Genomic DNA, 27,688 nt, shown 5'->3' with positions numbered 1-27,688 from the left:
GAGAGTTTTCCAGAAGAAATAAAAAACAGGATGGTTGCGGGAGATTCGTCTTGTCAATATTCGTCTGCAATACGGGATACTCCCAAGAAAAACTGAAGTATTGGCAGGTATGCTTACCAGTTTAATAATGATTTGATCAACTGTAGTTAAAAATCAGACTGTTCCAATCTTCTAAGCGTAAGGGCTTATTATGCGGTTCTGTCGCCATCTTGTGGATAGAAAACGTCAACCATCTTTGGTCTACTCTATGGCAGGCTAGTGGCCGTTGACGAGCTCTTTCAGAAATTGTAAATATTTTAAAATAGGCTCTATTCTTACAAATAAACTGCATAGTTGCAATCTAAACAACTATATTCTCGACTAAAGAAAGCCTCAAAAGTTCATTTTGTTGTCTAACAGCCATAATCTTTGTCAGACTGCCAAATCAGTAGCGTCTTTGTCAGTAGCGTCTCTCTGATTGTTGCTGACTGTATGTGGGCGGAGTAATACACAAAGGTGAAGGGTGAAGAAGCCTTTGTGTGATGTTACTGGCAAAATATTGCACGGCTATAACCCATTCAGATTCAAGAATCAGACAGAATTGTTATATATATATATATATATATATATATATATATATATATATATATATATATATATATATATATATATATATATATATATTACATTTGTAAAGCCCAACCTCATCTCACTATAAAGTAACATGCGTTATAAATGAAACAACATCAGCTTATAAATGACATCATAAGTGCTTTTACTCCTATGGTGTTATTGTAGTTTGAGATTTTGGAAATTAATTGACATGTATCAACAAGTGTTTACTAGAATAAAACTGAGAAGATGGGAAATAGGTAAAAAAAAAAAAACGAGGCTGGATCCAGTTAATTAATTTTAATCAAATGTTCAGGTTTTACAAATAGCCATCATTTTCCTAGAGTAAGTGTTTTAAACCGACTCTCAATATTGGTTAGCTTGGTTTGTGTGTTCCATCAAACCCTTGTGGTCACAAAAACATTTGAGGTTTTTATTCCTCCAACGATTTTTCTTTTTAATGTGAAATGTCAATAAACCTCAAGAGTGATCATGATAGCAAGTAAAACTAACAACTTTTGTCCATTTTTAGCAGGACCGCGATTAGAGTTGTATTTTTGGAGGTGTTCAGCATTGTTTATTCATTCATTCATTCATTCATTCGTTCATTTTCCTTCGGCATAGTCCCTTATTTATCAGTCTACCACAGTGGAATGTCTGGGGTAAGATGAAGGAGGAGGCATTAAAGATGAATCTAAAGAGTCTTAATGAACTCTAGGAGTCCTGCAAGAAGGCTTTCTTTGTCATTCCAGATGACTTTATTAATCAGTGATTTGAGTCATGTCAGAGATGTATGGATGCAGTCCTCCAAGCTCCTGATGGAGTCAGGCACAATAGTCATTCTGTCTCCACTGCAGCATGACTTTATATTCTATACTGGACATTATTTCTGTTCAGTGACAAGACTTTAGTTTAAGTAAAGTCAAACCTTACTGTACTAATTAAATAATTAAAAATCAAGGTATGATCATATTTAATTTTGATAAAATAAGCGTCATCTAGAGGCCTTTGCCTTTCATATAAGCCACTTCTAATACCATATGACCAACTAGAAGGTAAGCGTGGAAAATGCCTTGCCAAAATTTCATGGCTTTTCCAGGACCGGATGAACCCTGACTGATCTAATCTTTTATTATTTGGAAAGCTAAATAATAAAACCTTCTACTCAGTGTATAGCAATTCCATAAGCACTTGAGAGAATTAATGTTAATAACAGCTTAACATGATTCCCTTCATGTTTCCTTAGTGAAAATTATTGTATAAACAGCCATCAAAACCAAAATTGTTAACTGTCAACTTCTTAACCATCTCGTCAAATAAATAAATCCAAATAACTGTGGTTTGGTGTCTGTAAAATAGTTTTGAGACTTTTTCTTACCAGACAAGAGGATTACGTTTCAGCCTGGTCCCATCTAGAAGCTTAAAGGAGTCCTCAGTTGAAAACACTGTCTGTTAATGATGCTTTTCAGAGTTTGGATGAAATGCAAATAATGGCGGAATTGTTCCAGCTATACTGAATTCAGAAAAATGGGTGTGAAAAAAAACATTGCCTCAATCTGGTTAGTCAAATTTCTGTACACAAATATGGCATATAAAAGCAAGTAAATCAATAAATTCACTCTCCATTCTGCCATACAAACCTGCAAGTCAACTCTTCAATCTGTTGCAGTCCAGTTGGATGATGATCCTGATGGCTTTTATTCGTTATCCTGGAATACAGGTAAGTAAACTTATGAACAATTTTGTGTTTATGTTTTATTTATTAGTATGTGTTTCTAATATTTTAATACTGTAATATTAACTTTAACTGTTTAATATTGTAATAAGAGTAAGGCTGCTTTCACACCTGTAAATTGAATAATTTCTTCCGAAACAGGGATTACAATTGTTACATTGTTGCTCTTTGTTCTTGGTGCGGTACGCTTTCACACGGCAAAGTTTCTAAATGGACCAAAATAGCTAAAACAAGTCATGTGTGATTAAACTCCCCTCACACTGGTCAGAGTTTCATGGTTTATTTTGCAGAGTCCCGCTCAGATGTCAACGGGGTGGTGGTTTGGTGGTGTTTGACAGGGTGCACGCGACGTGTCTGAATAGTGAGGAGGGATGTGGTGGGGAGTAGGAGAATGGTACGCAACGTATTTGAGGACCGGGAGGGAGTCTTGCGAATTACGGGAGATTATCATTTGTTTGCGGGCATCTGAGAGTCTCTGTGCATTTGCGGATAACTCCTGGAACTTCCAGCCCTACTCATAATTCTCTCTTCATATAGCCAGTATTTCATTACATATCCATAAAATACTGTTATAGCCGGGCTCGGATCATATCACTTTTTCACTACAATCGATCCACTCCAGAGTTTCTTTCAATCGAGCCGAGACCACCTCAATCAGGCGATCTCTGACCGATTGATTTAACGCGAGACAGGTTCCGAAAAAAAAGTCTAGGTGTGAGAGCACCCTAAATAAACGTAAGACAATTTTGGTGTTATAATGTTTGATTTAGGTGTTTGTAATATTTTATGTTATATTAATAAGCATAATGGACCAACATTAATTCTTCTACATTTAAAAGAAATATTATGAGTGTAGAATACATAGATCTTGGTGCTTTTAACAGTTTGGACTTATTTTAATGTATGCTAAAATGTTCCATTGGTTTCTTTTTGGTTTGAGTCATTTATTTTGCACTTTATCGTGAGTTTTTAACACAGAGTGTTAAAGGGAAATTCTAATTTGCAGTTTAATATCTTGGTGATTAATAATGAGAATTTGGAGCTGTTGGTTTATTTACCATAGTGCTGCATTTTGTGTCTATTTCCCATTAAATTCAACAGGATTCAACATGGTTTGCTGGTCTCACTTTCTTCCAACTGATCTTCACCTGTCTGATAATGCAATGTAAGATATATTTACACATAATTGTATTATTCAACATTTTCATCAACTATTTTTAAAGATTGTGATTTGATTGACCTCAAGGACATTCAACACAATTCATTCATGTTGTCGCAACACAAATCGATTAAGTTAACAAATTTAAGTGGATTATTGAACAAAACAATTAAGTTGTCCAAAAAATCTTAGATGAGATGGATGAGAATCAGCACCTCCAAGTCTGAGGCCGTGGTGCTCCACCGGAAAAAGGTGGCTTGCCAGGTTGGAGGAAAGCCCTTACCCCAGGTGGAAGAGTTCAAGTACCTTGGGGTTTTGTTCATGAGTGACGGAAAGATGCAACATTTAATTGACATGCGGATTGGTGAAGCAGCAGTAATGCCGTATCTGTTGATGTATCGATCAATATGGTAAACTAGGAGCTGAGCCAAAAGGCAAAGCTCTCGATTTACCGGTGAATCTACGTTAATACTCTCACCTATGGTCATGAGCTTTGGGTTATGACCAGATCTTGGATACAAGCAGCCGAAATGAGTGTCCTTTGCAGGGTGGCAGGGCGCACCCTTATAGATAGGGTGAGGAGCTCTGTCACCTCAGAGGAGCTCAGAGTAGAGCCAGAAAAGTAAGCTGAGGTGGCGCAGGCATCTGTTTTGGATGCCTTCTAGACACCTGCCTAGGGAGATGTTCCAGTCATGTCCCATTGGGAGGAGGCCTTGGAGAAAAGACCCAGAATACGCTGGAGGGATTATGTCTCTCAGCTGGCCTGGGAACGTTTCAGGATCCCGCTGGAGGAGCTGGAGGAAGTGTCTTGGGAGAGGGAAGTCTGGGGTTTTCTCCTGAGACTGCTGCCCCTGTTACGCAGCCCCGGTAAAGAGGATGAAAATGAAAGAAAAAATCTAAAGAATTGTGTTGTTTCAGCTCATTTTAAATGAGCAGATTGAACAAGCAGCAAAAAAATGATTTTTTTTTTTTAATTGTTGAGGTCTGATAAAAGATAATTGTTCATTAATTAAATTTGCCTTCAGCTCTTTTATTAGCATCTGTAGCACCACTGAACTGTTCAGAACCAACAACAAAATCACTCCTGATGGCCATAAGGGAAGAAGTCCTCGACTACAGCGACGCAAGACCAGTTATAAGTCTGAAAACCCCCACAAATGTCACAGTGGACTTGACTCTGTATGGAATATTAGGAGTGGTGAGCAATTCTAATTACACCTGCAACTTAAAAATGATAAAAAGGCATTTATATACTATTAATCGCTACTCTTTATTCTATTAAATGGTGCACATGCATCTATTTTCCCTTTTAGAATGAAAAATCGCAGGTGCTCGAAACATATCTGTGGGTGAGAACGGTAAGAGTGAATGCATGCAGTCCCGTTCAGGCTATGTTTAGCGTAAATGTACAAAAATTTGTCCAAAGGTTAGTTTTCATTGGTTGTTTCTGTCCCAGATGGCCTATAAAATCTGAAAACGGGGTAAAAATCAGATGAGGGTTTTTCTTTTTCTGGATTACTTTTGAAAATTTTTGGTTAGGTTTAGGGAAGCAGGTGGGTGGGCATTAAGCCGCCTTTCCACTGCACATGACTGTTGGAATATGATTCTCACGGTGTCCGAAATAAAAGAAAGCAAATGCAAGAGCCTTTATTCTCTGTGCGTTTACATAGCTTAATGTATGAATGAATACTAGAAACTCATAGACCGCTAAAATATTGGAGGGAATGTGGAGACAACATTAAAAATATATATTTTTATTTCTTACTTACATTTATGAACAGAAAAGTTTTTTTTTTTTTAAATAACCAAATAAATTCCAATTTCTCATCTCGCGCGCACAGATCTGCTTGGACAACACTGGAATACATCATATCCGGTCAGCCGGTCGCATACGGTCTAGTCACAGGAGTTCAAATATTTCAACGGATCCGCAGCTCAAGTCGGATCCGAATTTTCCGCATATGGAGATGATCGGAACTCAACGCAGCTCCCGGACTGCTCTCCATTGGAAATGAATGACTTCCGGTCTGTCGCTTGTCGTTTGTCGTGTGCAGTGGAAAGGCGGCTTTAGTCAATCAATAAAATTGGTTGGGTTTAGGGAAGGAGGAGGGTGGGTCAGTCAGTCACTCAGTTAACAGCGGCCTCTGGTGGGTTTATTTGGGAACTCCAGGCGCTAATGGCACTCGCAAGAGAAATTTGAGATCTTAAAAAGAGACATACAGCACACAGCGACCTGTAGTGGATTCGCAAAAACTGTAAAAAAAATAAAATAACATGCCTTCTGGGACGTATTACGCAGTCTCCATAAATGTATATAGAGGTACATTTTCAGAATGAGCCTTGGTTGAAAATACAAATTTAAATTATAAACAAAATTCAAAAGACCAATAGAAAACAACCACAACGATGCCAAAAACATGAGTGTTTCTTAGTGTTGAATATTGAGAAACTATATAATTATACTTAAATGAATTCAATGACACCTCAGATCGTTGTATTGAATTCCACTGTGATGACTACTGAAGCTTCAGTTAAAGTGCTTTGCTGATATGATTTTAGTTTGTTGTTTGTTTGGTAGAGGTGGCAGATTGAAGGTCTGACCTGGGATCCTGCAGAGTGTGGAACAAAAAAGATTTCACTACCAAGAGAGAAGATTTGGTTTCCAGACATTGTCATCAATGAGTTGTAAGTCGGATAAATTGCTTTGACTAATGATAACTAGTAGTAAATGAATGTTCATCAATTTTTTTTACCATTATAACCAGTATAGCCATATTTAGTTATGGGCCGATTTTTAGGGGTGTGACGAGATCTCGTGTCACGAGATTAAACCGTGATGAGATTTCTCGTTAAGGTGAGAAGTCTGCTAAAGTTTGAAAGGAATGGCGGGTTCAAGTTTAACATATACACTAGGGCTGCACGATATTGGAAAAAATTGACATTGCGATATTTTTTTTCCTGTGATATATATTGCGATATATATATATATACTTTTGCACACATTACATACAGTATCACTGTTTTATCTGCTGCACCACTGACTGTAAAATTCTTCCACAAAGAAGTGACAGGAAGCTATGCTAAGGTTAACTAGCTTAGCATATATCTTGCTGTCTGCAAATGACAGTAATTTAAATGTACCATAAAACTCCTATAAGTGCAGAAAATGACACAACTACACTTGCTACGTTTTAAACTTTATAATCGAACGTTAACGTTACTGTCAACAGTCTATTGTCTTAATTACCGCGCTGTTACAAACCCCTGATGTTAGTCTAGGGTGTGGGGTTTGACATTTATTTAATTAAAATATATTTATATAAACAGTGAATGAGTGGAAAGACAACCAAAGTAATGCCAAAAAAATGTGTGCTTTTATTTACAATCCCAAAGTGAACAACAACAACGAATTAATCAAAAATAAAGAAAAAGTAAGTAAAGCAAAAATATACTATTTACAATATGTACAACACTGAAAGAAATAAAGACGGGAAAAACAAGAGAGCTGGCAGAAGGGACGCAGGCAGCGCTAAAGAAATGAAAAGAACAAAACCCAAACTAAATCTAACTTCCCAGAAGCATCTAGCTAACTAACTATGTGAAAAACAGTATAATTAACACACGAAGATCTTCCGAGTTCTAACTTTCTACTCTATCCAAAAAGTACAAGGAGTGGTGCTCGCCCCTAACCTAGTGTACTAGACAGCAGAGTAGTCCTGAGTGTTGCGAAATGTATGTCGCGTGACCTTCTTACCTGTCCGCTTCGTCCAAGCCTTGTAAACAACGATAAACTAAGAACAATGTACGAATAACGGACGGATAACGTGCACACAGAACGAGCAACAACAAAATACACAGTTAGACAGGGTAATTTCTAAACGCACGCGGTAAATACAAACAAGCGACAAAACAGCGAAAGAGAAAAATGCAAGCAAGAGAGAGCGAGTGGTCTGGCGCGCGCTTTTAAGACGGGTGGTCTTTGCTCATTGGATGTGACGTAAGAGTGACGTAACCAGGGAGTAATGACTGACAGCTGAATGGACCAATGAACAGAACCTGAGAATACATGAGAGCAGATACGGGAGAACAGAGCGAGAGAGAGAGAGAGAGGGAAAAAACACAGAGAAAACAGAGCACAAAAAACACAAATACATAACACGCGCTAACAGAGCTAACTTGCGTAAACGGAGAGCAACAGATTGCAGACGTCAATAATATATATATATATATATAAACATTTTTGCTTTACATCGCAGGAGGTATACACATAATACATAATATACACTGAAAGAAAGATTGCAAACAATATTGATTATTATATTATAAATATATGTAAGCGTGAATATGTGATTATGGTCCTCAACACTTTTTGAGGCTTGTAAATGCATATCTCGTGTTTCAATTAACCTTTGCTTAATGAGAAAACAGATTGTTGCAGGTGCAGAAAGTCACGTCCTCTCCCGCAGTCGCAGATTGCACGCTCTTTCAGACAACACAGTTGTTTTTATCAGGGCTAGTTGTTTAGCAAAAATGTTTAGTGTTCAATATATGAATGAAGTACTTACAAGTTTGAAACAACAGGAGGGCAAGTAATTAGTGACAGAATTTACATTTTTAGGTACCTTCCTAAACACGCTCTATGCCATTTCATAACTACTTCATAACTACTAACCTGCTTCCGCCCCATGATGGGTAAAGGCTATTTTTAACCCAACACCCTCAATCATTTTGCAGCATGGACGAAAACCGAGCACCAGACACATATTACGTCTATGTAACCTCTACTGGTCAAGTGATCGATGGACGGCCATTTCACATTATCAGCTCCTGCAAGCTCGACATCTACACCTTCCCGTTTGATTTTCAGAACTGCACATATACTTTCAACTCCTACAAACATTCTCGTGAGTAAGAAAAATGGGAAAAAGCAGGTTCCTGTTTGACTGTGTGTGATCTATTGTACCTTTCTACTTTTCCACAGGTGATGATGTTCAGCTGTTCTTCTATAAGCCAGTGAAGGACATCTTCAAGGAGTCTCTTGATTTAATGACAACGAAAGGAGAGTGGGAGCTGATAGACATGCTGGCTGAGAAACCTGTACACAGCTTTCTGGAAGGAGCTTGGGATAACCTCATTGTTCATGTTGGTGGCATTTTAAATATCGAGGGAAATTTGGAGTGTGTCCTCGCTGCAGCCTGTAGCTCTATGACGTAGTGGATCAGGTCCAGTTGTTGCTAGAAACGATAATTATTTATATTATTTATTAAATTACCCTGTACATTGTGTTTTATTACCGTCTACACCTATCCTTAAACCCAACCATTCCAGTAGTATTGGCGTTACCATAGTGGGTGTTACAATGTCCACTTTGTATTGGACCTGATCCAGTACATCATCGTGCTACAGACTGCTGTGAGGAAATCTTGGAAATTTGGAGGAAAATCATGAAGTGAGAATTGTCATTAGGTGGTGGGAGGAAGGTAGGCGAAAAGACAAAAAAAGTTATGTTGCATAGTAAGAAAACTATTTTGACTTATCAAAACATTACAGGCGAACAACTTTTCTGACAGACAACATAAAAAGAAGGTAATAAAAATAACAGAACCACTGATTGGGGTGGTTCCCAATTTTCCAATTGACACTTGCCTCCAAGTCTCTCACATTATTTCAAAATGTTAATATTAATTTCTTCTTGGCTTATTTACATGACTTGCTGACTTCACTAGCTTACAACATAAAGATAAGAATTATTTTCTGACAACATGAAACAATGCACATCCAGACATTCCAAGTTGGGACAATTCATTTCCGGGGGTGACAGAGCAGATATCCCAAGTTGGGAAAAGTTTATTCCAGGGGGATACAGAGTTGATTTGCGGGAGGTAGCGGGAGAGTGGGTGCCCGAAGAGCGGGGGGTGGGGTGGGGGTGTTGGGGGGGGCTGGGTTGAGTGAGCAACATATCTGAGTAGAGGCGTGAGCCTGATATACCTGAAGAGCGGTGGGGGTGAGTTGCGCGTGACATACCTGAAGATGGTGGGGGTGAGTTGCGCGTGACATACCTGAAGATGGTGGGGGTGAGTTGCGCGTGACATACCTGAAGATGGTGGGGGTGAGTTGCGCGCGACATACCTGAAGAGCGGTGGGGGTGAGTTGCGCGCGACATACCTGAAGAGCGGTGGGGGTGAGTTGCGCGCGACATACCTGAAGAGCGGTGGGGGTGAGTTGCGCGCGACATACCTGAAGAGTGGTGGGGGTGAGTTGCGCGCGACATACCTAAAAAGCGGTGGGGGGGGGAGTTGTGCGCGACGTATCTGAAGAGCTAGGAGGAATGCAGTGGAGAGGGATTTGCAACGTATTTAAGGAACGGGCGGGAGACTTGGGATGTCTGACAGAGATGATTTGCGAGATGTCGCGGGAGAGTGGGTGCCTGACTAGCGGAGGGGGGGTTTTGTATTTGAAGAGCAGTGGGTGGCATGTGCACGCAACGTATCTGAAGAGCGATCAGGGCATGTGCGTGCAATGTACCAATGTATTTAAGGACCAGGTGGGAGCCGCGTGTTTTCTGGGAGATTATCATACGTTTGCGGGCATCCGGAAGTCTATGCATTTGCGGGAGACTCCCGAAACCTCCGGGAGACTTGGGATGTCTGCACATCTTGAAGACAACAGCAAACATATTGTAAAATATTGAACAGAAATTGAAATATTTGCCAATTTTTTATAATGTGGCATGAATAAGGATGATTCTGTGCACAATGTGAAACTGCAAAATGGAAAATGCTTCTTTTCAAATTCAGTAATCAAACATATGTTTCTGATTCAAATATTTGACGATGATTGCACAATTTGACTGTTAATTTGACATTTTGGTTGTAAAACAGTTTTTAAATGTGAAATGTCTAGCTGCTAATATCTTAAAGACCGTTCACATATCACATCTAAAAGCGTGTATAAAACTTGAGGCGCATCACTTTGTCCACCAATTAAAACCTGCTTAGCGTTTGCACTCCCATTACATTTGTCTTTCTTGGCAACCATCAACCGTTTTCTCAGTGGATGAAAAACTGAAAAACCCTTGCTGCATCTCTGATACAAGTTTTATTTATGGAGAAATTTAAAAAGTGCTGCAATGTTTGGGAGCTCTGCATTTGTCTGAGATAATAAGTCTACCATTATTAATAAAATGCGCATTTTCCATTGAAAGTTTAAAGCTAAAGGTCAGTTCTTGTCACGTGACTCGCAGTGCGCTTGCACCATTCTGAAATGTTAAGACGTTTTCAGCTAAGCGTGCCCGGAAAACACACCAAGTTGAAGTTGCTGGTCTAATCCTAATCGCTCTTGTACCTCCACTGAAAATAATGAACTTGGGCACCAAATGTGATCGGCCCCTAAAACTGCACCTTTTCAGAGTTGAAATCTAAAGTTTCCTGCTGAGGTACTTTTAGCTTCTGTGAGCAATAATGTCCTCATTCAAGCTCATTCTAAAGGCTGGGACACATCAAGCCCACAGTCAGCCATTGGGCTTTGTCAGTCTGGCTAGTTGGTTTTGGTGTTTTCCAGACGTCACTTCTTGTCGGCTTAACAGTGGATCATGTCAGCCCGATTCAGCATGTAGAATCTGCATCAGACCGTCGGCTGTAAAGAGTGCTCTGACTGGTTATTCGGCAATGAATCAGACAGAGTGAGTGTGAAGTAGTAGGAGAAAACACAGCTTCCCGAGAAACATCCTCAACAAAATTCTCGTTTCAAGTGCATGTATCTCACACTGAATGTGTTAGAGTTCTCAGTCCTGTTATGTCTGCTACTATTTACACTTGACAAATACTAATGTATGGTTAATGTATGGCTAATGTATGCTTACCATTGTGGTCTAGATTGTCTTGAGACGACGAGCTACGCTGTATGTCGTGAACCTCCTGATTCCCAGCAGCTTCCTGCTCTCCTTGGATATCTTCAGCTTTTTACTGCCTCCTCAAACCGTGGACCGTGCTTCCTTCAAAATGACCCTCATCCTGGGTTACACTGTCTTTCTGCTGCTAATGAATGACCTTCTGCCTGTCACAGGAAACAACTTGCCTCTTATAAGTATGTTATACTAACCTTCTTCTTTACTACTTTTAGATTATTTCATCTTGACCATGCTAAGACCAGAAAGTCACGAGCACATGCTTACCTTAATGTCAAAACGACATCAAATTGATATCAAACATGACGTCAAAAAGTCAAAAATGCAAATTGATTCGATGTCAAAGCCTTGACATCCATTTGCATCAACACATTGAAGCCCTTTTGACCACCAAAATAATGACACGAACCCTTTTATAATATAAGAAATGTTTCATTCATCTGAAAGCTTCCGTTTCAAATGACAAATTTGCATTTGTAAACTACCTTGGTGTCAAAACGCCATCATATTGACACCAACTTTTTTGCAAAAGCTAGATGCCAGTTGACATCAAATTGATTTACATTTGTGACATCTTTTTACTTGTCAAAGCAAAAACAACAAGGTGCCAGCTGGGTATTGCAGCAATCTACTCAACTAAAGTGTAACCATGTTCACTGCTGCTCTGCAAACGCTCACATACAAATGCCAGTCATTTCAATAGGAATCCAAGGTTTTAAGTGAAGTTTATTTATAAACTAATTTCGAGAGGAGCACGCGCTTATGATTGATAGCACCTGGTCCACATTAGCTAATGCTGTGATATAACCGCGCTCGGATCGTATCGCTTTCTCACTACAATCGAACCGCTCCTGGGTTCGTTTCAATCAAGCCAAGACCACCTCACTCAAGCGATCTCGGAGCGATTACTTTGGCGCGGAACTGAGCGCAATTGCCCTGTTCACATATGCCAAACGAACAGCGCTAACTGGGCAAACGAGATACGTTCCGAAACAAAAGTGTAGGTGTGAAAGCACCCTAAGAGTGTGTTACACACCGAACGAGAGGCCCATTTCATTTCAACTTGTCTTTTCCATGAGTTTGCGCACACTGACGGTGTCATTCAGTGTCCATGGCAAACATAAAACAATGTAAATACGTAATTTACCGCATTGCCACTTCTAGTGGAAAAGACCTTTTTCAGCGAGATTATTATAAAACTGTTATCTATCTAACCCCACTTATGGCAACACAAGTTGTTGGAGTCTTCAAAAACACTATAGTATCACTTAGCCTTTTCAAACTTCAACTTAAAACTTAGCCCTCAAACAAAATATGACAAAGAACTTTACTTGAAGTAAGCACAGTAGCTGAGTGGTTAGCACTGTCGCCTCACAGCAAAAAGGTTGCTGGTTCGAATCCCAGCTTGGCCAGTTGTCATTTTTGTGAGGAGTTTGCATGGTTTTCCCATGTTGGCATGGGTTTCCTTCGGTGTTCCCTACAGTCTAAACACATGCTTTATAGGTGTATTAATGAAACTAAATTGACCGTATTGTGAGAGTGTATGGGTGTTTCCCAGTACTGAATTGAGGTTGGAAGGGCATCCACTGTGTAAAACGTATACTGGAATAGTTGGTGGTTCATTCTGCTGTGGCAACCCCTGATAAATTAGGGACTAAGCTGAAGGAAAATGAATGAATTAAAGTATACCAGAGCCTTAAAAAATACTGTGTGTTTGTCTGAGTTAGCAAGAGTAACCAAGGGGAAGAGGCTCGGGTAGGTCAATTTTGTGTACAATTTACCTGACTGAGCAATGTTTTTGGAAACTGCAGCCAAGGATTCAAATCTGATCAATCTTCATCTTCAACTTTATCAGATCTGATCATTTTCTCTCGATCTAGATGTGTTTTTCTCGATGTGTTTGGCCCTGATGGTAGCAAGTCTTCTTGAGACTATCGTCATCACCAATGTCCTATGTGGCTCCCGTAACTTTCCTCCCTTACCAAAGTGGCTCAAGATTCTGGTCCTGAAATATATGGCTCGGCTTGTTTGTATGAGGAAGTCTTCTGATAAACACTCTGAAGGTAAGACTCCTTTCGGCAGCCAAGATATGGATGATTTCACACTGGATTTAACACAAGAGTTCATATCACTGGTGTGAAACATACTTTCCAATGGTTGTCTTGTTCCCTTTTTTTACAGCCAACAGATCTGAGCCAACTCTCTACAAAAACATGATGACCAATATTCCAAAGAAAGAGCAAGTCAGTGCAAGTCCAGTGACACTCTCGGACTTATGTCTTGAAGAAATGAAGAAGATAAGTACTGATCTACTGGCCATCCGACACCACGTTGAAGAGCACTTCGATAATGACAGCAGCTCAGATGAATGGATGGTGTTTGCTCAGGTCCTTGACCGCATGTTCTTTATGCTGTATATGATTTTTGTGGTTGTGAGTTTAAGCACAATTATGTTTCTGTGGCTTCACTCGTACAATCTAGACAAAAGGTCTTAGTATGTTACGCTTAGGGTTGGGTATCATTTGGTATTATTTCGATGCCGGTGCTAAATCGATACCTTGCAGGAGTTCACCCTTATGCCTAGTTCAGACTGCGTGATTTTAGCCCCGATTTTGGCTCGCCGACAGGTTTTGAGAAATCGCCGACAAACGCCTGAAATCACAGGCAAATCGCTGCTCGTGCACGTGAGTGACAATCACACAGTATGAACTATCAAAGACGCGATTTGAGAGAATCACCGATGAGTCGCCGATGCCTGTGAGATATTTGGCATGCTAAATATCTGGAGCTGTCGGCGATTCAAATCATGCCGTGTGAATTGAGTTATGACTGAAAATAACATCAGCGATCGCCTACAGCCAATGAGAGAGCAGCTTTCACTTGTGTGTGTGCGTGTGTGTATACCTGCTGCAGGCTAGCGGGAGGCTGGGGGAGAAGTTAAAAGCGATCTTTTTCGGTTTATTTGGACCCACGAAATGGAGGAAAAACTAGTGCAGGTTTGACAGGACTCAGGAGCAACCGTGTCTGTTTGACGTTTCATACAGAAAGAAATTAATTTATTATTAACGTTGAGGAGAGATGGCTAATTCCCTTTAAACCCAGGTGAGCAAACATGTACATGTTCTACCCCATTAAAGGCTTCTTTCTCATTATGTAGTTAATAACAAAAGATATACGACGTGTTTTTGGCTGTGAGACGTAGTTTGGACGAAGTTGTCGGCGATTCTTCCTATAGTAAAGTCATGCAATGTGAATGTCCCTGTCGCCGATCCATCTTGCAGTGTAAACAAAGCAGCGACGAAACGCTAGCCCAGATAGTCATGCAGTGTGAAAACATCTGTGACATGACTACTTTGAAAATCATGCAGTCTGAACTCGGCATTAGCGGATAATCAATTATAGATCATGTTTGTCATGCTGTCCCAGGAGAGAGCCCTGAGCTCATGAGATCCTCGAGCCCGGGGGTTTGCATGTTCTCCCTTCGGGTGCTCCAGTCTCCCCTACAGTCCAAAGACATGCGGTACATGTGAATTGGGTAGGCTAAATTGTCTGTAGTGAATGAGTGTGTGTGGATGTTTCCCAAGGATGGGTTGCGACTAGAAGGGCATCCGCTGTGTAAAAACCTGCTGGATAAGTTGGTGGTACATTCCGCTGTGGCGACCCCAGATTTTTAAAGGGAATAAGCCGAAAAGAAGTTGAATGAATGTTTTTTTATTATTAATATTGTTCCAGCCAAACTTTAAAAAAAAAGCTTGACGTAAACTAAATAAATATGTGTATGAAAATTAGTTACTGGTTTCGTGTTTGTCTTTTTAAAGTGTTTACTGTGAGTTAATCCCTGTGGTTGTGTTACATTTGATTACTGAAATTATTATATTTCAATATGTGTGACTGTAAAAGAAGTCACCAGGAAATGCTTAAATCTAATCTAATTTCAATTCTAAACCTAAAAAAACATACAGAAAATAGACACAACAACAAATACATTAATGGAGATTTGTAAAAAGAAACCGTGTCAACATCTTGAGCATTATAAAGGCTCAAGTGAAAATCTGGTGTTTTTCCTCTAATTAAAAGTGTGGCACTGAACATGTTTTTTACATCTACTGGAAAAACAAGATCACTAATGAAATCAGCCAACGCTATTAAAACGAAAAAGGTCACTGGTTATCGAAGGTGTGAAACAACATGTATCTGTGCATGACGGTGCCAGAGATGAATAATCACATTTTAGCTGTGGAAGTAAGCAGTGCGATTTAAACTTCAGCAGTTTAAACCAAAAGGATATCTCCTCAGTGGATTATGGGACGTCTATGGCATTTTCTTTTGGCTTACTTCATTCTGCTTACAGGTAAAAATGCTTCTTATTATAAAGATATTTATACTTTAATCAGTTTATGCTTTGTTTAAAACAAATGAAATACCAACAGGGAGTCAGCTCTTGTATTTAAGTTAGTTTTATTTTAAAGCAGGCTGAAAGAAAGCCTATGGCGAGAGGTATATATTTGTATTTTATATCCTCAAATATGCTTGTTTGTTTTAAGAAAACTTTTCAGTGTTTAGCTGGATAAATAAATAAATTAATAGCTGAAAAATTAAATAAAATGACCTCAAAAATTTTTTTATGAATAAATTAAACTTAAAAAAACAAAGGGTTGTCTGTATGAATTTGTTTTTACTCATCTCATTTGGTGAACATTTTGCCATAATTATAAATGCTGGTGTTCCCTATTTTCCCAACATTAAAATAACATTCTCATCTCTATCATCTTTATACTGTAGAGCATAAACTGTAATTTCTTACCTCAAAACTTTCTAAAGAGCCTCAATCCTGCTGCCATCTCAATATGGATTTGGGATGATATTGATTTCATCATTCCTCATGCTGCACGATTTGTTTTAATGATTCAAAGATAACTATAGAAATGATAACATTGATTATATAGGCTAATCTTAAATGAAAAGGAATGTTTGTTTTTTTTTTTTTGCCGATGAACGACTGGCAGCCAATCAGAATCCACCCTGCTGTGAAGAGCGCCAAATTTAAAAAGACTGAAACGGATTTTCCTGCTGATAAGCGATTGGCAGCCAATCAGAATCCGCTCTGCTGTAAAGAGCGCCAAATTTAAAGCGACAGAAACGGGTTTTCCCGCTGATAAACGATTGACAACCAATCAGAATCCGCTTAGCTGTAAAGAGCGCCAAATTTAAAGGGACAGAAACGTTTTTTTTTTTTTTTTTTACCTGATGAACAATCGATATGTTGACAGCCAATCAGAAATCAGTCTGCTTGAAAGTTTAAAGCGGCCGAGGAGCAGGTATGGACGCCATGGTTATCCTTAAATGTTATATTTTAATTGTTTATGTACTAAAATCCTTAGGAAAATGTTTTTTTTATTTTTATTATTGATTGCTTTTTGAATAACCACACTTTTACTACAATAATATGCCATGATTAAACTATGATTAGAGTAGCAAAACCATGGTTAACCATGTTGTAAAACCACTTTTTATTGTTTTTTGGTTTGTGTTTTTTGTATGGACTTGACTAATTAATTTTTATATAAAGATAACTTTTAATTCACTACAATCCCTTGTATAAGCACAGTTTTCATACAGATACCACAGTGAAACTATTTTGTGTAAAAACTATGATTAATAATGTAAACCGGTATGCAGAAGTATTGTCTATTTCAGCATTTGCACCAATATAAATTGTTAATAAACATGAAAACACACCAAATTAAGTCGCTAAGCTAGTTTTCCTGGTTTGTTGTGATATTTGTAGTGTCGCCATGTCTGGTGAATATGCTTCGATGTGAAGAAGGACAAAGTGGACCTTCGTATGAATCTTTGCAGGAAGTGATTAACCGGAAGTCCTTCAGACCTTCAATAAACCTCAACACCCCGACCATCACCAACATCTCCTTCACGCTCTATGCTATTTTGGGAGTGGTGAGTCAACACGGGACTAGCTCTAAGTGTCTAGTTATATACTAAAAATACACTAGAAGTGTGGTCTGTTTTGCAGAATGAAAAAGCGCAGATCCTTACCACATTCCTCTGGCTCAGACTGGTAGGTTTGGTGCATAAAAGATGTTTAAATAATTGCTTGACTATGACATTAACACTGTTTTTTGATAATGTTTGGTTTTAGTACTGGTTCCACGAGTTCCTCATTTGGGAGCCTGAACTCTGTGATGACATTACAAAGATCTCTCTTCCAGTCGCAGATCTCTGGACTCCTGATATCATCGTTTATGAGTTGCAAGTGTCCTTCACTGAGGACTTTTTTTATTATACTTTGGAGAATTAATGTAGGCATTTCATTTATTGTAAAGAGATGCTGTGGGAATGCACTAACCAAGGGCATCTAATGTCTAAAGGGCATTCATTTACAAATATAAATAAATACACATGCATACATACAGTTGAAGTCAGAATTAGTAGCCCCCCTTTGATTTTTGTTTTCTTTTTTAAATATTTCCTAAAAGATGTTTAAGAGAGCAATGACATTTTCAGAGTATGTCTGATAATATTTTTTCTTCTGGAGAAAGTCTTATTTCGGCTAGAATAAACGAAGTTTTTAATTTTTTTAAAAACCATTTTAGGTACAAAATTATTAGCCCCTTTAAAGGGTCATGACACCCCCCACTTTCGGTTAAAGTCTACTTCAGAATTTTTTCAAAAGATGCATGATTAATGGCCATGGAGCTCCGCGAGCATCGGGCAGGAGTGGGCGTGGCCAGCAGGGGAGAGAACAACTGCTGTTGACCGTTAGCTCACAAAATGAGACACAAACCGTGAGGAGACACATGAGTTCATAGTTCACAAAGTTAAAACGTAAAGAAATAAACAGTAATTTAATGCCCTGCTACATTTGTTATTTGTAATTTCATATACAGATAACCACAATTTATATCATTATAAAGATAAGTGTGTTCATGTAAACACTATAAATGAGGATTCTCCCTCGATCCCCGGGTCTATTATAGATCTGAATGCAGACTAAGTGCAGCAGGTCTCCTGACCTGTCTATTTTAACCATTAGCTCTGTTGGTAATCTGGAGGATTTAGGCAAACACAGAAGCACGGCGATGTGTCTGAATGTGAACGAACTCCTGATAAAAGTCAACGTCCGCCATTCTTCAATTCTCGCACTGCTCTCCCGACAAAAATGCTAGCAGCACACACACAGCTTTGCTGTATGATCGGCCCTGACAAGATCGCGGGGGAAAACATGCAACAAACCCCGTGGATCATGGAAACAAACACATACGAGCCTTCAGGAACGGCTTCTGCATGCCGTGGGTCCGTGACTCCCTCACAGCTTGCTTGAAACTGGCAGGTCTGTCTTGCCTTCGGAAAGCGCGTGCTCTCATGAATAATTAAGCAGCCGGCTCTTCTCATAGGATAAGAAAGCTCCGCTATGAATAATAATGAGAAACCGACGCGTCATCATTGCACTTGCAGTACTGCGCTACGTCGCCGATTTCGATCCCGCCCCAAAAATCATTTTAAACCCGGAAGCTGAAATTAGCTGACAAAAGCTCAAAATTATCCAGTTTTCCCCACAATTAAAGCTGACAGGTGCTAACATTTTCTTAACTGATGCTCAACACACACAAATCTGTTAATATAAAAAAAAAAGTTCTCCAGGGTGTCCTGAACCTTTAAGCTATATATTTTCTCGATAGTCTAATTAATTTAGTTAAGCCTTTAAATGTTTTAAGCTGTATAGAAGTGTCTTAAAGAATATCTAGTCAAATATTATTTAGTGTCATCATGGCAAAGAGAAAATAAATCAGTTATTAGAGATCAGTTATTAAAACTATTATGTTTAGAAATGTGTTGAAAAAATCTTCTCTCGGTTAAACAGAAATTGGGGGAAAAAATAAACGGGGGTGATTAATTCAGGGGAGCTAACAGTTCTGACTTCAACCGTATATATATTATGCAATAATTTCAAATCTTGTTTTTATGTCAATTCTATACATTTTCATATTTAATCCTAAAAAGGTATTTTGCTTTAAAGTACACGTTGAAAAATGCTCAACGTACAGTGGTGTGAAAAAGTGTTTGCCCCCTTACTGATTTCTTTTATTGATTTATTTTTCTTGGCAGCGCTGACGCGTACATCGTTTAGAAAAATGTAACTACACGTCGTAACGGCGTGTAGTGCAAGCTCTGTGATTGGTCATCTTGGTAGCGCTGACGAGTCTGGGCGGGACCGAGAGCCGCGCGAGCCTGATGGAGCGATTGTTTACAAGTGTATAGTGACATGAAGGAGCTTCGAATGGAAAGTTTTGTTTTGTGTTTACCTTATAGTTAAAGTTGTTGCACGTCCGCCGGTTCCTGCCTCAAAATTAGCGAGTTTGAGCCACTTGTACATTCAGGAAGTGTTCAGATAAAACAAAACAAAACACCCGCGAAGAAACATGACACATCCACTTGTTAAGTGTGACGTCACGCGGAGCGGCTTCCGGGTCCAAGCGCTCTATTCAACTGAATTGGAAAATTCATGAAATGGTAATAATAAACGTTTATAAAGTGATTTAATGCTTTCGAAAGTCACGATCGCAGTATATATGTCCATGCCTAATATCCGATGGCCAGAAAGTGATTCATTGTTTAATAAATTGTTAAAATTTTGGTATTTGTTATGCAGCAAGCCCAGAGATTGTTGTGTACACTATGACTTTATGTAAAATTAACTTTAATGTGTGATAGGAATAAAACGCGATCATGAACGAATGATTTCTCCACTCAAATGAATGGCGGCTTGGACCCGGAAACAGTATACATACGTCACAAACACGTCACCACTTAACAAGCGGATAGGAACATAAACACCTACTGTCAACTAGCGTTTCGGAAGTGCAGACCAACAGAAAAAGCGCACAGAAGTATAAAAGCAAAGCTACGCGCGTTGCATGCGCAGTGGGTCTCGACGATCACTTGAAGCAGAAGTATAAACCAGACTTAAGGGGGCAAACACTTCTTTCACACCATTGCATGTACACTATTTGTTTTTTAGATGTTAAGTGTTGCCACCTTGTGGAAAAACTAGGTAGTGTATTAAACACATATTTTCTTATACAAATTATAATCGCCACACATATCTGGCCACAAAATGAATGTATATTTAAGTATATTCATTCATTTTCTTTCGGCTTAGTCCCTTATTTATCAGTGGTCACCACAGTGGAATGAACTGCCAACTATTCCAGCAATAATATTGGGTTTTCATTTAATATAGGCTAAAAGTGAAAATGTTTTTGTTTATTCTCTCTTCTTCTGTTTAGTGTGGATGATGATGTGTCTCAGGCCTGTCCTTACGTGTATGTGAACCACACGGGCCACATCCGCTACGACAGGATGCTGAGGCTGGTTAGCGCCTGTAACCTGCAGATCTTCAGTTTCCCTTTCGACATACAGAACTGCACCTTCACCTTCGGCTCCTACATGCACACCAGTAACAGCTCCGCCTCCATTGCATTGCATTGCCTTGTGTGTTTCTGTGAAGGCCAACTTAAACCTTTTAAAAGTGATGGAAGGGAAGTTAAACACATTTATTTCTCATTTTAAAAATGGCGAACTTAAAAATTGAAAATATTTAATTTTATTCAGTTTTGTTTTGCTTATTTTAAAATTACCCTTAAGAGAAATAGATGAATAGTAAAAAAAATATATATATAATAATAACTGGCACCATATTTCCCCAGTTGATTAATTACACTGTTAATGGTTTCCTGTAAAATCTACAGCAACTTACTGGCAGCAGTTGGCCTGTAAAATACTGCAGATCAATTACCGCAAAAATACTGTATTTACATTTATAGCACCATTTATTTGCTGCATATGTATTTACCAAATTGCATGTATATATTTACTGTAAAACATACAGTAATTTTCACAATTTCACTTTAAAATACACTAACTTATACTACATACACTAACTGGCCACTTTAATAGGTACACTTTACTAATACTGCCTTAATCCTTCGTGGCAGAGATTCAACAAGGTACTGTAAATATTCCTCTGAGATTTTGCTCCATTTTCACATGATAGCATCACGCAGTTGCTACAGATTTGTCGGCTACACATCCATGATGATGACATCCATGATAAACTCATTGTCATGTTCAAGAAACCAGTCTGAGATGATTCACGCTTTATAACATGGCATGTTATTTTGCTAGAAGTAGCCATCAGAAGATGGGTACACTGCGGTCATAAAGGGATGGACATGGTCATCAACAATTCTCAGGTAGGCTGTAGTTGACACAGTGCTCAGTTGGTACTAATGGGCCCAAACAGTGCCAAGAAAATATCCACGACACCATTACACCACCACCACCAGCCTGAACCATTGATACAAGACAGGATGGATCCATGCTTTCATGTTGTTGATGCCAAATTCTGACCCGACCATCCGAATGTTGCAGCAGAAATGGAGACTCATAAGAGCAGGCAACATTTCTCTAATCTTCTATTGTCCAGTTTTGGTGAGCCTGTGTGAATTGTAGCCTCAGTTTCCTGTTCTTAGCTGACAGGAGTGGCACCCGGTGTGGTTTTCTGCTGCTGTAGCCCATCTGCCTCAAGGTTGGACGTGTTGTGTGTTCAGAGATGCTCTTTTGCAGACCTCGGTTGTAACGAGTGCTTATTTGAGTTACTGCTGCCTTTCTATCAGCTGGAACCAGTCTGGCCATTCTCCTCAGACCTCTGGCATCAACAAGGCATTTGCGCCCACTGAGCTGCCGCTCACTGAATATTTGCTCTTTTTCAGACCATTCTCTGCAAACCCTAGAGATGGTTGTGCGTGAAAATCCCAGTAGATCAGCAGTTTCTGAAATACTCAGACCAGCCCGCCTGGCACCAACAACCACGCCATGTTCAAAGTCATTTAAATCACATCTTTCTTACATTCTGATGCTCGGTTTATCTACATGCCTAAATGCATTGAGTTGCTGCCATGTGATTGGCTGATTAGAAATTTGCGATAACAAGCAGTTGGGCGGGTGTACCCATTAAAGTGGCCGGTGAGTGTATATTTAGCCTTTTCTCCATTTCTAACACAATTTTCACTCATAAACATGCATGTGTGCACCCTTGTCAAAACATTGACGCTGGTATGAAGTGATATCTAACAGTTGTACAACTCTTCCAGTAAAGGACGTGAGAGTCAGTCCAGCACTCTCCTTTAAGGAGATGACCGAGAACTCCAAACGTTACCTGCAGGCCAGTGGAGAATGGGAGCTGGTGGTGATTTTGGGCGATGTGGACATTTTGAATTTTGGAATAGACGAATGGGACATCATCACTTTTTGGGTGAGGAAGAGTTAAAAATGGTTGTTAATAACAGCTTATTACATGACTCTCTGGAGTACTTGATTCTGATTGGTCAATCGCGACATCACAATGTATGTTAAATAAGGGATAGAGTACATCCAAGCGGTTGTTATTATAGAATAAAGCTTGATAGGTTTATCAGCAGCGTGTTGTATACGACTGAAGGGCTTTATTCTGCGAGAAACACGCCTGGATGTACTTTATTCCGCTTATTACACGGTAGTCACAGCCTCATACATCAGCGATCACAAATCTTTGGTTAAACGTCTGTGCTTATGGCACACTTTTCTGCAAAGACTCCAGCAGATCTTCAGTGTCCTCTGATTGGTTTAAATACACTGAATTTTCAAGAGTCAAGTGTGAAGCAATCTTATTCAGCCCGCCTGGAAACAAATCTGAGTAGATAAAAAAGCTGCAATGTTTATATTGATGACTTGCTGAGACATTCGTGAATGAATGATGCATAGTTGTGTAATCGGCTGTAATGCCTTGGACACTTTCACACCCACAAACATTGAGCGGCTCAAAAAGAACCATGATTGGTCAGTCAACCTGTCAGTTAAATAACATAATGGGCGGTCCAAGACCATTCAAAGTGGCCAAAGCTCCCAGCTGTCAGTCTGAGGTCTGGCTAATCACATGGCTACTTTCCACATAATGTGAAAAATTAGACACAAAATGCTGAATTGAGCCATATTAGTTAAGCAATTCTTTAACTGAAGGAAAAGATGACAGAAACTAAAACATCGGATGGAGCATACACTAACCTAAGCATTATTCAGGCACAAGATGGCACCACACAAATATAAACCTCAGCGTGAAAGACAAACATAAAAATATGAATGTGGATGTAAACATTCGCTTACCGTCAATGTGATTTATAGTACCCAGGTGAGCCTGTGTTATTAGTTTCAGCGATTGTTAGTTTAAAAGCATACTGTACTTTGGAATGTTGCGACTGACCAATCAGAATCAACTATTCCAGACAGCAGTGCAATAAATACTAATAACAACTGATTAACAACACAGGCTTATCTGTTATTAGTGCATACATTATATATATATATATATATATATATATATATTATATATATATATATATATATATATATATATATATATATATATATATATATATATATATATATATTGACCTAAATAATTATTTAATTAATTAAGTTACTTACCCAATCCTTTCCAAGATACAGTAAACCTTTGTCACGTATGCTGAGCAGCTGCTGTGGTGGTCATTAGGGTTGGGTATCGTAACATAACGGTTACAAAGGTTCCGGTTTCGGTACCCAACCCCTGCAGTCATGGAGGAGTAGAGAGCATGAGTATGATTCCTGTGAGACTTCAGGGACAGCCAAGTCTTCGCTGACGTCCACCTTTTCCGGCACCTAGACTGCAGCTTTCCACTGGAAGTTTGGCCATCGCAGAAATAGTCGTGCCCAACTGAGCCTGGTTTCTCTCAAGGTTTTTAATCCTTCACTTTTACAAATTGGTGAAGTTTTTTCCTCACAGCTGACGCCACTGGTTTGCTTGGTTCGGGATTTGTAGAGCTGCGCATCGATTGATTTGCTCTTCAGTGTTTGGGCTTTCAGCAGTGAATAATAAACCACACTGAACTGCAACTGGACTAAACTGAACTGAACTTCAACTCTGAAAACTGGACTGACAGTTTTAAATCGCTATAATGTTCTATGTGAAGCTGCTTTGACACAATCTACATCTTAAAGACTTTACAGAAATAAAGAGGAATTAAATAATAAAGTTCCTTCAACATCATTTGCTTTGAATAAAACTGTGTGCCAAATCTGTAATTGCACCGTCTTTCCATCTTTCAGGTGGTGATAAAGCGTCGGCCGATCCTGTATGTGGTGAACCTGATAATCCCCAGCGCCTTCCTCATGATCATTGATATCCTCTCCTTCTACCTGCCGCCTCACAGCGTCGACCGATCCTCTTTCAAAATGACCCTCATTCTGGGATATACAGTGTTTCTCCTCATCATGAACGACCTGCTTCCCAGCACTGCTAACGGGACACCTTTAATAGGTCGGTTCCTAGGGCCAATGCACTGGACTATTTTGCACTGTACATACCTGTTTTATGTAGTGTGTGTGATTTTGTTAAGCAATCCAGATTTTTTGCCCTAGTATATGTGCCCCAAATAACCTTTAAGCAAATCTCAATCTAAAACAATGCTGTATTATACTAATATTATTTCTTCAGGCATCTATTTCTCAGTGTGTTTGGCACTCATGGTCTTGAGTCTACTGGAGACGGTACTGATCACCTGCGTTCTCCACCACAATTCCATGAAGTACAGGCCGGTGCCGCACTGGGTACAAGTTCTGGTCATACGATTCATCGCTCGACTTATTTGCTACAGTTTTCCCGAAGACCCTTTGGCCAAATTTGAAGAGAAACAAGACACCAATCCATGGGTTTCCCAGTCTACAGAATCAACATCCGGTCAACAGATAGCCACTAACGGTGGGTAGCAAAATTTCATAGTGCACAAATACAAAACACAGATCCCAAAGTCTCTTTTAAGGCAAGTAATTTCACTCGGCGGCCATGTTTGAAACACCACTCAGGCAGTATCCTTAGGCGTTCTGTTTTAATGGCGAAACATTGAAGTCTCCAAAACTGCTTGCCAAGCTTAAGATTACATTTCATATTAGGTATCACCAATAAAATTAAACACCTGTCTCTTTAGTTTCATTTCTAAATCAGAGAACATCTCCAGGTCTGGTCCAAGATCCTCCCCTCAAGAATCGTCAGTCTAACGCCCCAATCACACGAGGCTTCAGCGTAGAGATCTGCGCGGGACTAAATTTTGAATCCCGCTCCTGCCCGCACACGCCAGGTTTTAGCCCGAACTCGACCGCTCCCGCTTATATTAAGCACTTGATGTCCCGCTGCCCGACCCGCCCCGTTTTCCATCCGCCGCGCCCGATCCCGCTAAAGAGCGGGGGGAGAACAAAACCGAAAATCACCCAGTTATACAGTCCAGACAGCCTATAACAAGCTGTCTGTATAAACACACACACGCACGCACAGCACCAAGCACACACACACAGACAAAGCTTTCTCTCATTCGTGCGGGCGCGCCCTCTAACACACACTCATAAGCACCAAGCACAAACACAGGCAAACACACACACACACACACACACACACACTGCAACAAACAAGCTAAACACAGCATCGCGCTATTTCATTTACACACATACATACGTGTGCTCACTCGGGAGTCGGGAGCGATATTGCTAGACAGCCCGCTCCCGTCCCAAAATTAAACCCGTTACCGACCGCTCCCGTGATTTATTCGGAAATTTATACCCGCGCCGTAGAAATCTGGTCGGGTCCCGCGGCGCCCTATGCAGACCTCTACTTCAGCGTCACCGCTTCCCATTCACTTTGAATGGGTGACGTCAGGCGTTGCCGAACTGCATTGTGGATCCATCAGCGCCGCTTCAGAGGCGTTGCTCACTGCAGAAGTTAGGACTAGCTCAACTTTAAGCGCCAACGGAAACGTCAGCCAATCAGATCGCTGTATGCAAATACACCAGCTAGACAGTGGCCTATTGCTGACTGAATTTCATTGGCTGACGCTGCTATGCTGATTGCTTCAGCCCCAACTTCAGACACGCCTTCAGTCAAGCGTTAACGCTGAATGGGGCGTAATAGCATCACTGATTGGATCCTGTACTAGAAGGCGGGGCTTTATTTGCCATATTGACCGTTACACCTTTCCCCCATTCAAAACTAAACGAGTGAACTATCTTGTGTATTCTATAGTCTTTGCCGATACTAATTTTCAGATGTTTGTTTTGTTTTCTGGTGTCCACTAGCATCTGGAACCATGACACTGGACGTACCCGAGCTCAGACAGATCAGCCAGGATCTTAAAGAGATGAGCACTTATTTGTCTATTCTACGAAAGGAAGATCATCTGCAGAACCAGTGGTGCCATGTTGGATACATCTTGGATTTCCTCCTTTTCCGCATTTACTTGCTGATAATCACAGGTTATGCGCTTGTAATCATATGCATGTGGTGCATATGGATGAACCAGTAGGAAGAGTCCGGCGTAGAGTTTAAAAATATTAATCTTTATTACAGATCTTTGGGTTGATTTCTCCATTCATTGGAGATAAAGTTATAATGAATAGACATCGATTGTTTGTTTTTTAAATAACCTATACAGATTTGGTGCATGCTATTACAACATCAAATAATAGAAAAATGCTTACATATAAGGGAAAGCAATTATTTGCTGATATATATTAGTTAGCATGTTTATGTGACCGATAATCAAAAACAAAACCTGAAACATTTACTGTCATGGAACCGATATTACAAAACCGATATAAGACAATCAAAAATTGTACAAAGTAAATGTATTATTGGTTAAATCATTTATTTGTTGATCTGTTTGAATGTGAAATGTAACACATAAATTTAATATGCAAAATAAAATATTGGTTTATATGAAAATAAATAAATGCTTAATATGGAAAATTTTGCTAAAAATATTATTGGTCGATCTGTTGTTGTGATTATATATGCATTATTATTTTTGCCAATTAAAGATAAACGAGACTAATCTGTTTATCGGTGGATAACATATATTACACAATCAATATCGTTTTATGGAAAAATGCTTAAATGTTATAAAAATACGGATAAAACCAGCTGTAATTTGGGTATTTGATTATGTAACGACTAACGAGTAGTGATTACTTTCTTGTGTATCTGGCTAATAACCAGTATCTAAAACTAGTGGTGGGCAAAGCGAGGTTCATGAAACCCTGAAATATTCGAAGCAAATGTGTCGAAGCTTTAAAACGTTTAGAAACCCCACTCTACGGTGACACTTAGTGTTATTTTTTATGTATTGCACTAAAACGGCTTCAGCAAAGAACAGTTGAG

The 27,688-nt window shown here is 39.5% G+C and overlaps 2 protein-coding genes across 5 annotated transcripts; both read left to right on the top strand.

Moving 5' to 3' along the window:
* Positions 1–1,050: 1,050 nt before the first annotated feature.
* On the top strand, positions 1,051–15,720 carry LOC103909640 (5-hydroxytryptamine receptor 3A). Of its 2 annotated transcripts, none has more exons than XM_087304724.1 (11): positions 1,051–2,150; positions 2,239–2,311; positions 3,428–3,491; positions 4,511–4,683; positions 4,799–4,843; positions 6,064–6,170; positions 8,220–8,389; positions 8,467–8,627; positions 11,360–11,570; positions 13,272–13,454; positions 13,573–15,720. In XM_087304724.1, exons 1-11 carry the CDS (start codon positions 2,119–2,121, stop codon positions 13,884–13,886), a joined length of 1,533 nt encoding a protein of 510 aa, XP_087160850.1. In that variant the 5' UTR covers positions 1,051–2,118; the 3' UTR covers positions 13,887–15,720. The 2 variants fall into 2 exon arrangements, with proteins under 2 accessions (XP_087160850.1, XP_087160851.1); XM_087304725.1 differs by having other exon boundaries at positions 2,037–2,150; positions 2,261–2,311; positions 3,678–4,683.
* Positions 15,721–16,463: 743 nt separating this feature from the next.
* Positions 16,464–27,277, top strand: LOC100334841 (5-hydroxytryptamine receptor 3A). Of its 3 annotated transcripts, none has more exons than XM_087304741.1 (10): positions 16,464–16,521; positions 16,605–16,709; positions 17,180–17,346; positions 17,423–17,467; positions 17,549–17,658; positions 20,697–20,866; positions 22,563–22,723; positions 24,592–24,802; positions 24,980–25,243; positions 26,608–27,277. In XM_087304741.1, exons 3-10 carry the CDS (start codon positions 17,200–17,202, stop codon positions 26,832–26,834), a joined length of 1,335 nt encoding a protein of 444 aa, XP_087160867.1. In that variant the 5' UTR covers positions 16,464–16,521; positions 16,605–16,709; positions 17,180–17,199; the 3' UTR covers positions 26,835–27,277. The 3 variants fall into 3 exon arrangements, with proteins under 3 accessions (XP_087160867.1, XP_087160868.1, XP_087160869.1); XM_087304742.1 differs by having other exon boundaries at positions 17,549–17,708; XM_087304743.1 differs by lacking the exons at positions 16,464–16,521; positions 16,605–16,709; positions 17,180–17,346; positions 17,423–17,467; positions 17,549–17,658 and adding an exon at positions 19,707–19,849 and having other exon boundaries at positions 20,233–20,866.
* The last annotated feature ends 411 nt before the right edge of the window (positions 27,278–27,688 follow it).

The sequence above is a fragment of the Danio rerio genome, chromosome 22, assembly GCF_052040795.2.
Source record: "Danio rerio strain M-AB ecotype USA chromosome 22, GRCz13ab, whole genome shotgun sequence".
NCBI lineage: Eukaryota > Metazoa > Chordata > Actinopteri > Cypriniformes > Danionidae > Danio > Danio rerio.
This window is presented reverse-complemented; position numbering and strand designations above follow the sequence as displayed.

What these genes read in the sequence shown, in the direction of transcription:
- LOC103909640 (XM_087304724.1), top strand. Translation starts at nt 2,119, where the DNA reads ATGGGTGTGAAAAAAAACATTGCCTCAATCTG. An exon ending in AAAAACATTGCCTCAATCTG is followed by an intron (nt 2,151 to 2,238) that starts GTTAGTCAAATT and finishes CAAACCTGCAAG; the next exon opens with TCAACTCTTCAATCTGTTGC. An exon ending in CAACTCCTACAAACATTCTC is followed by an intron (nt 8,390 to 8,466) that starts GTGAGTAAGAAA and finishes ACTTTTCCACAG; the next exon opens with GTGATGATGTTCAGCTGTTC.
- LOC100334841 (XM_087304741.1), top strand. Translation starts at nt 17,200, where the DNA reads ATGCTTCGATGTGAAGAAGGACAAAGTGGACCTTCGTATGAATCTTTG. An exon ending in TCTATGCTATTTTGGGAGTG is followed by an intron (nt 17,347 to 17,422) that starts GTGAGTCAACAC and finishes TCTGTTTTGCAG; the next exon opens with AATGAAAAAGCGCAGATCCT. An exon ending in CGGCTCCTACATGCACACCA is followed by an intron (nt 20,867 to 22,562) that starts GTAACAGCTCCG and finishes CAACTCTTCCAG; the next exon opens with TAAAGGACGTGAGAGTCAGT.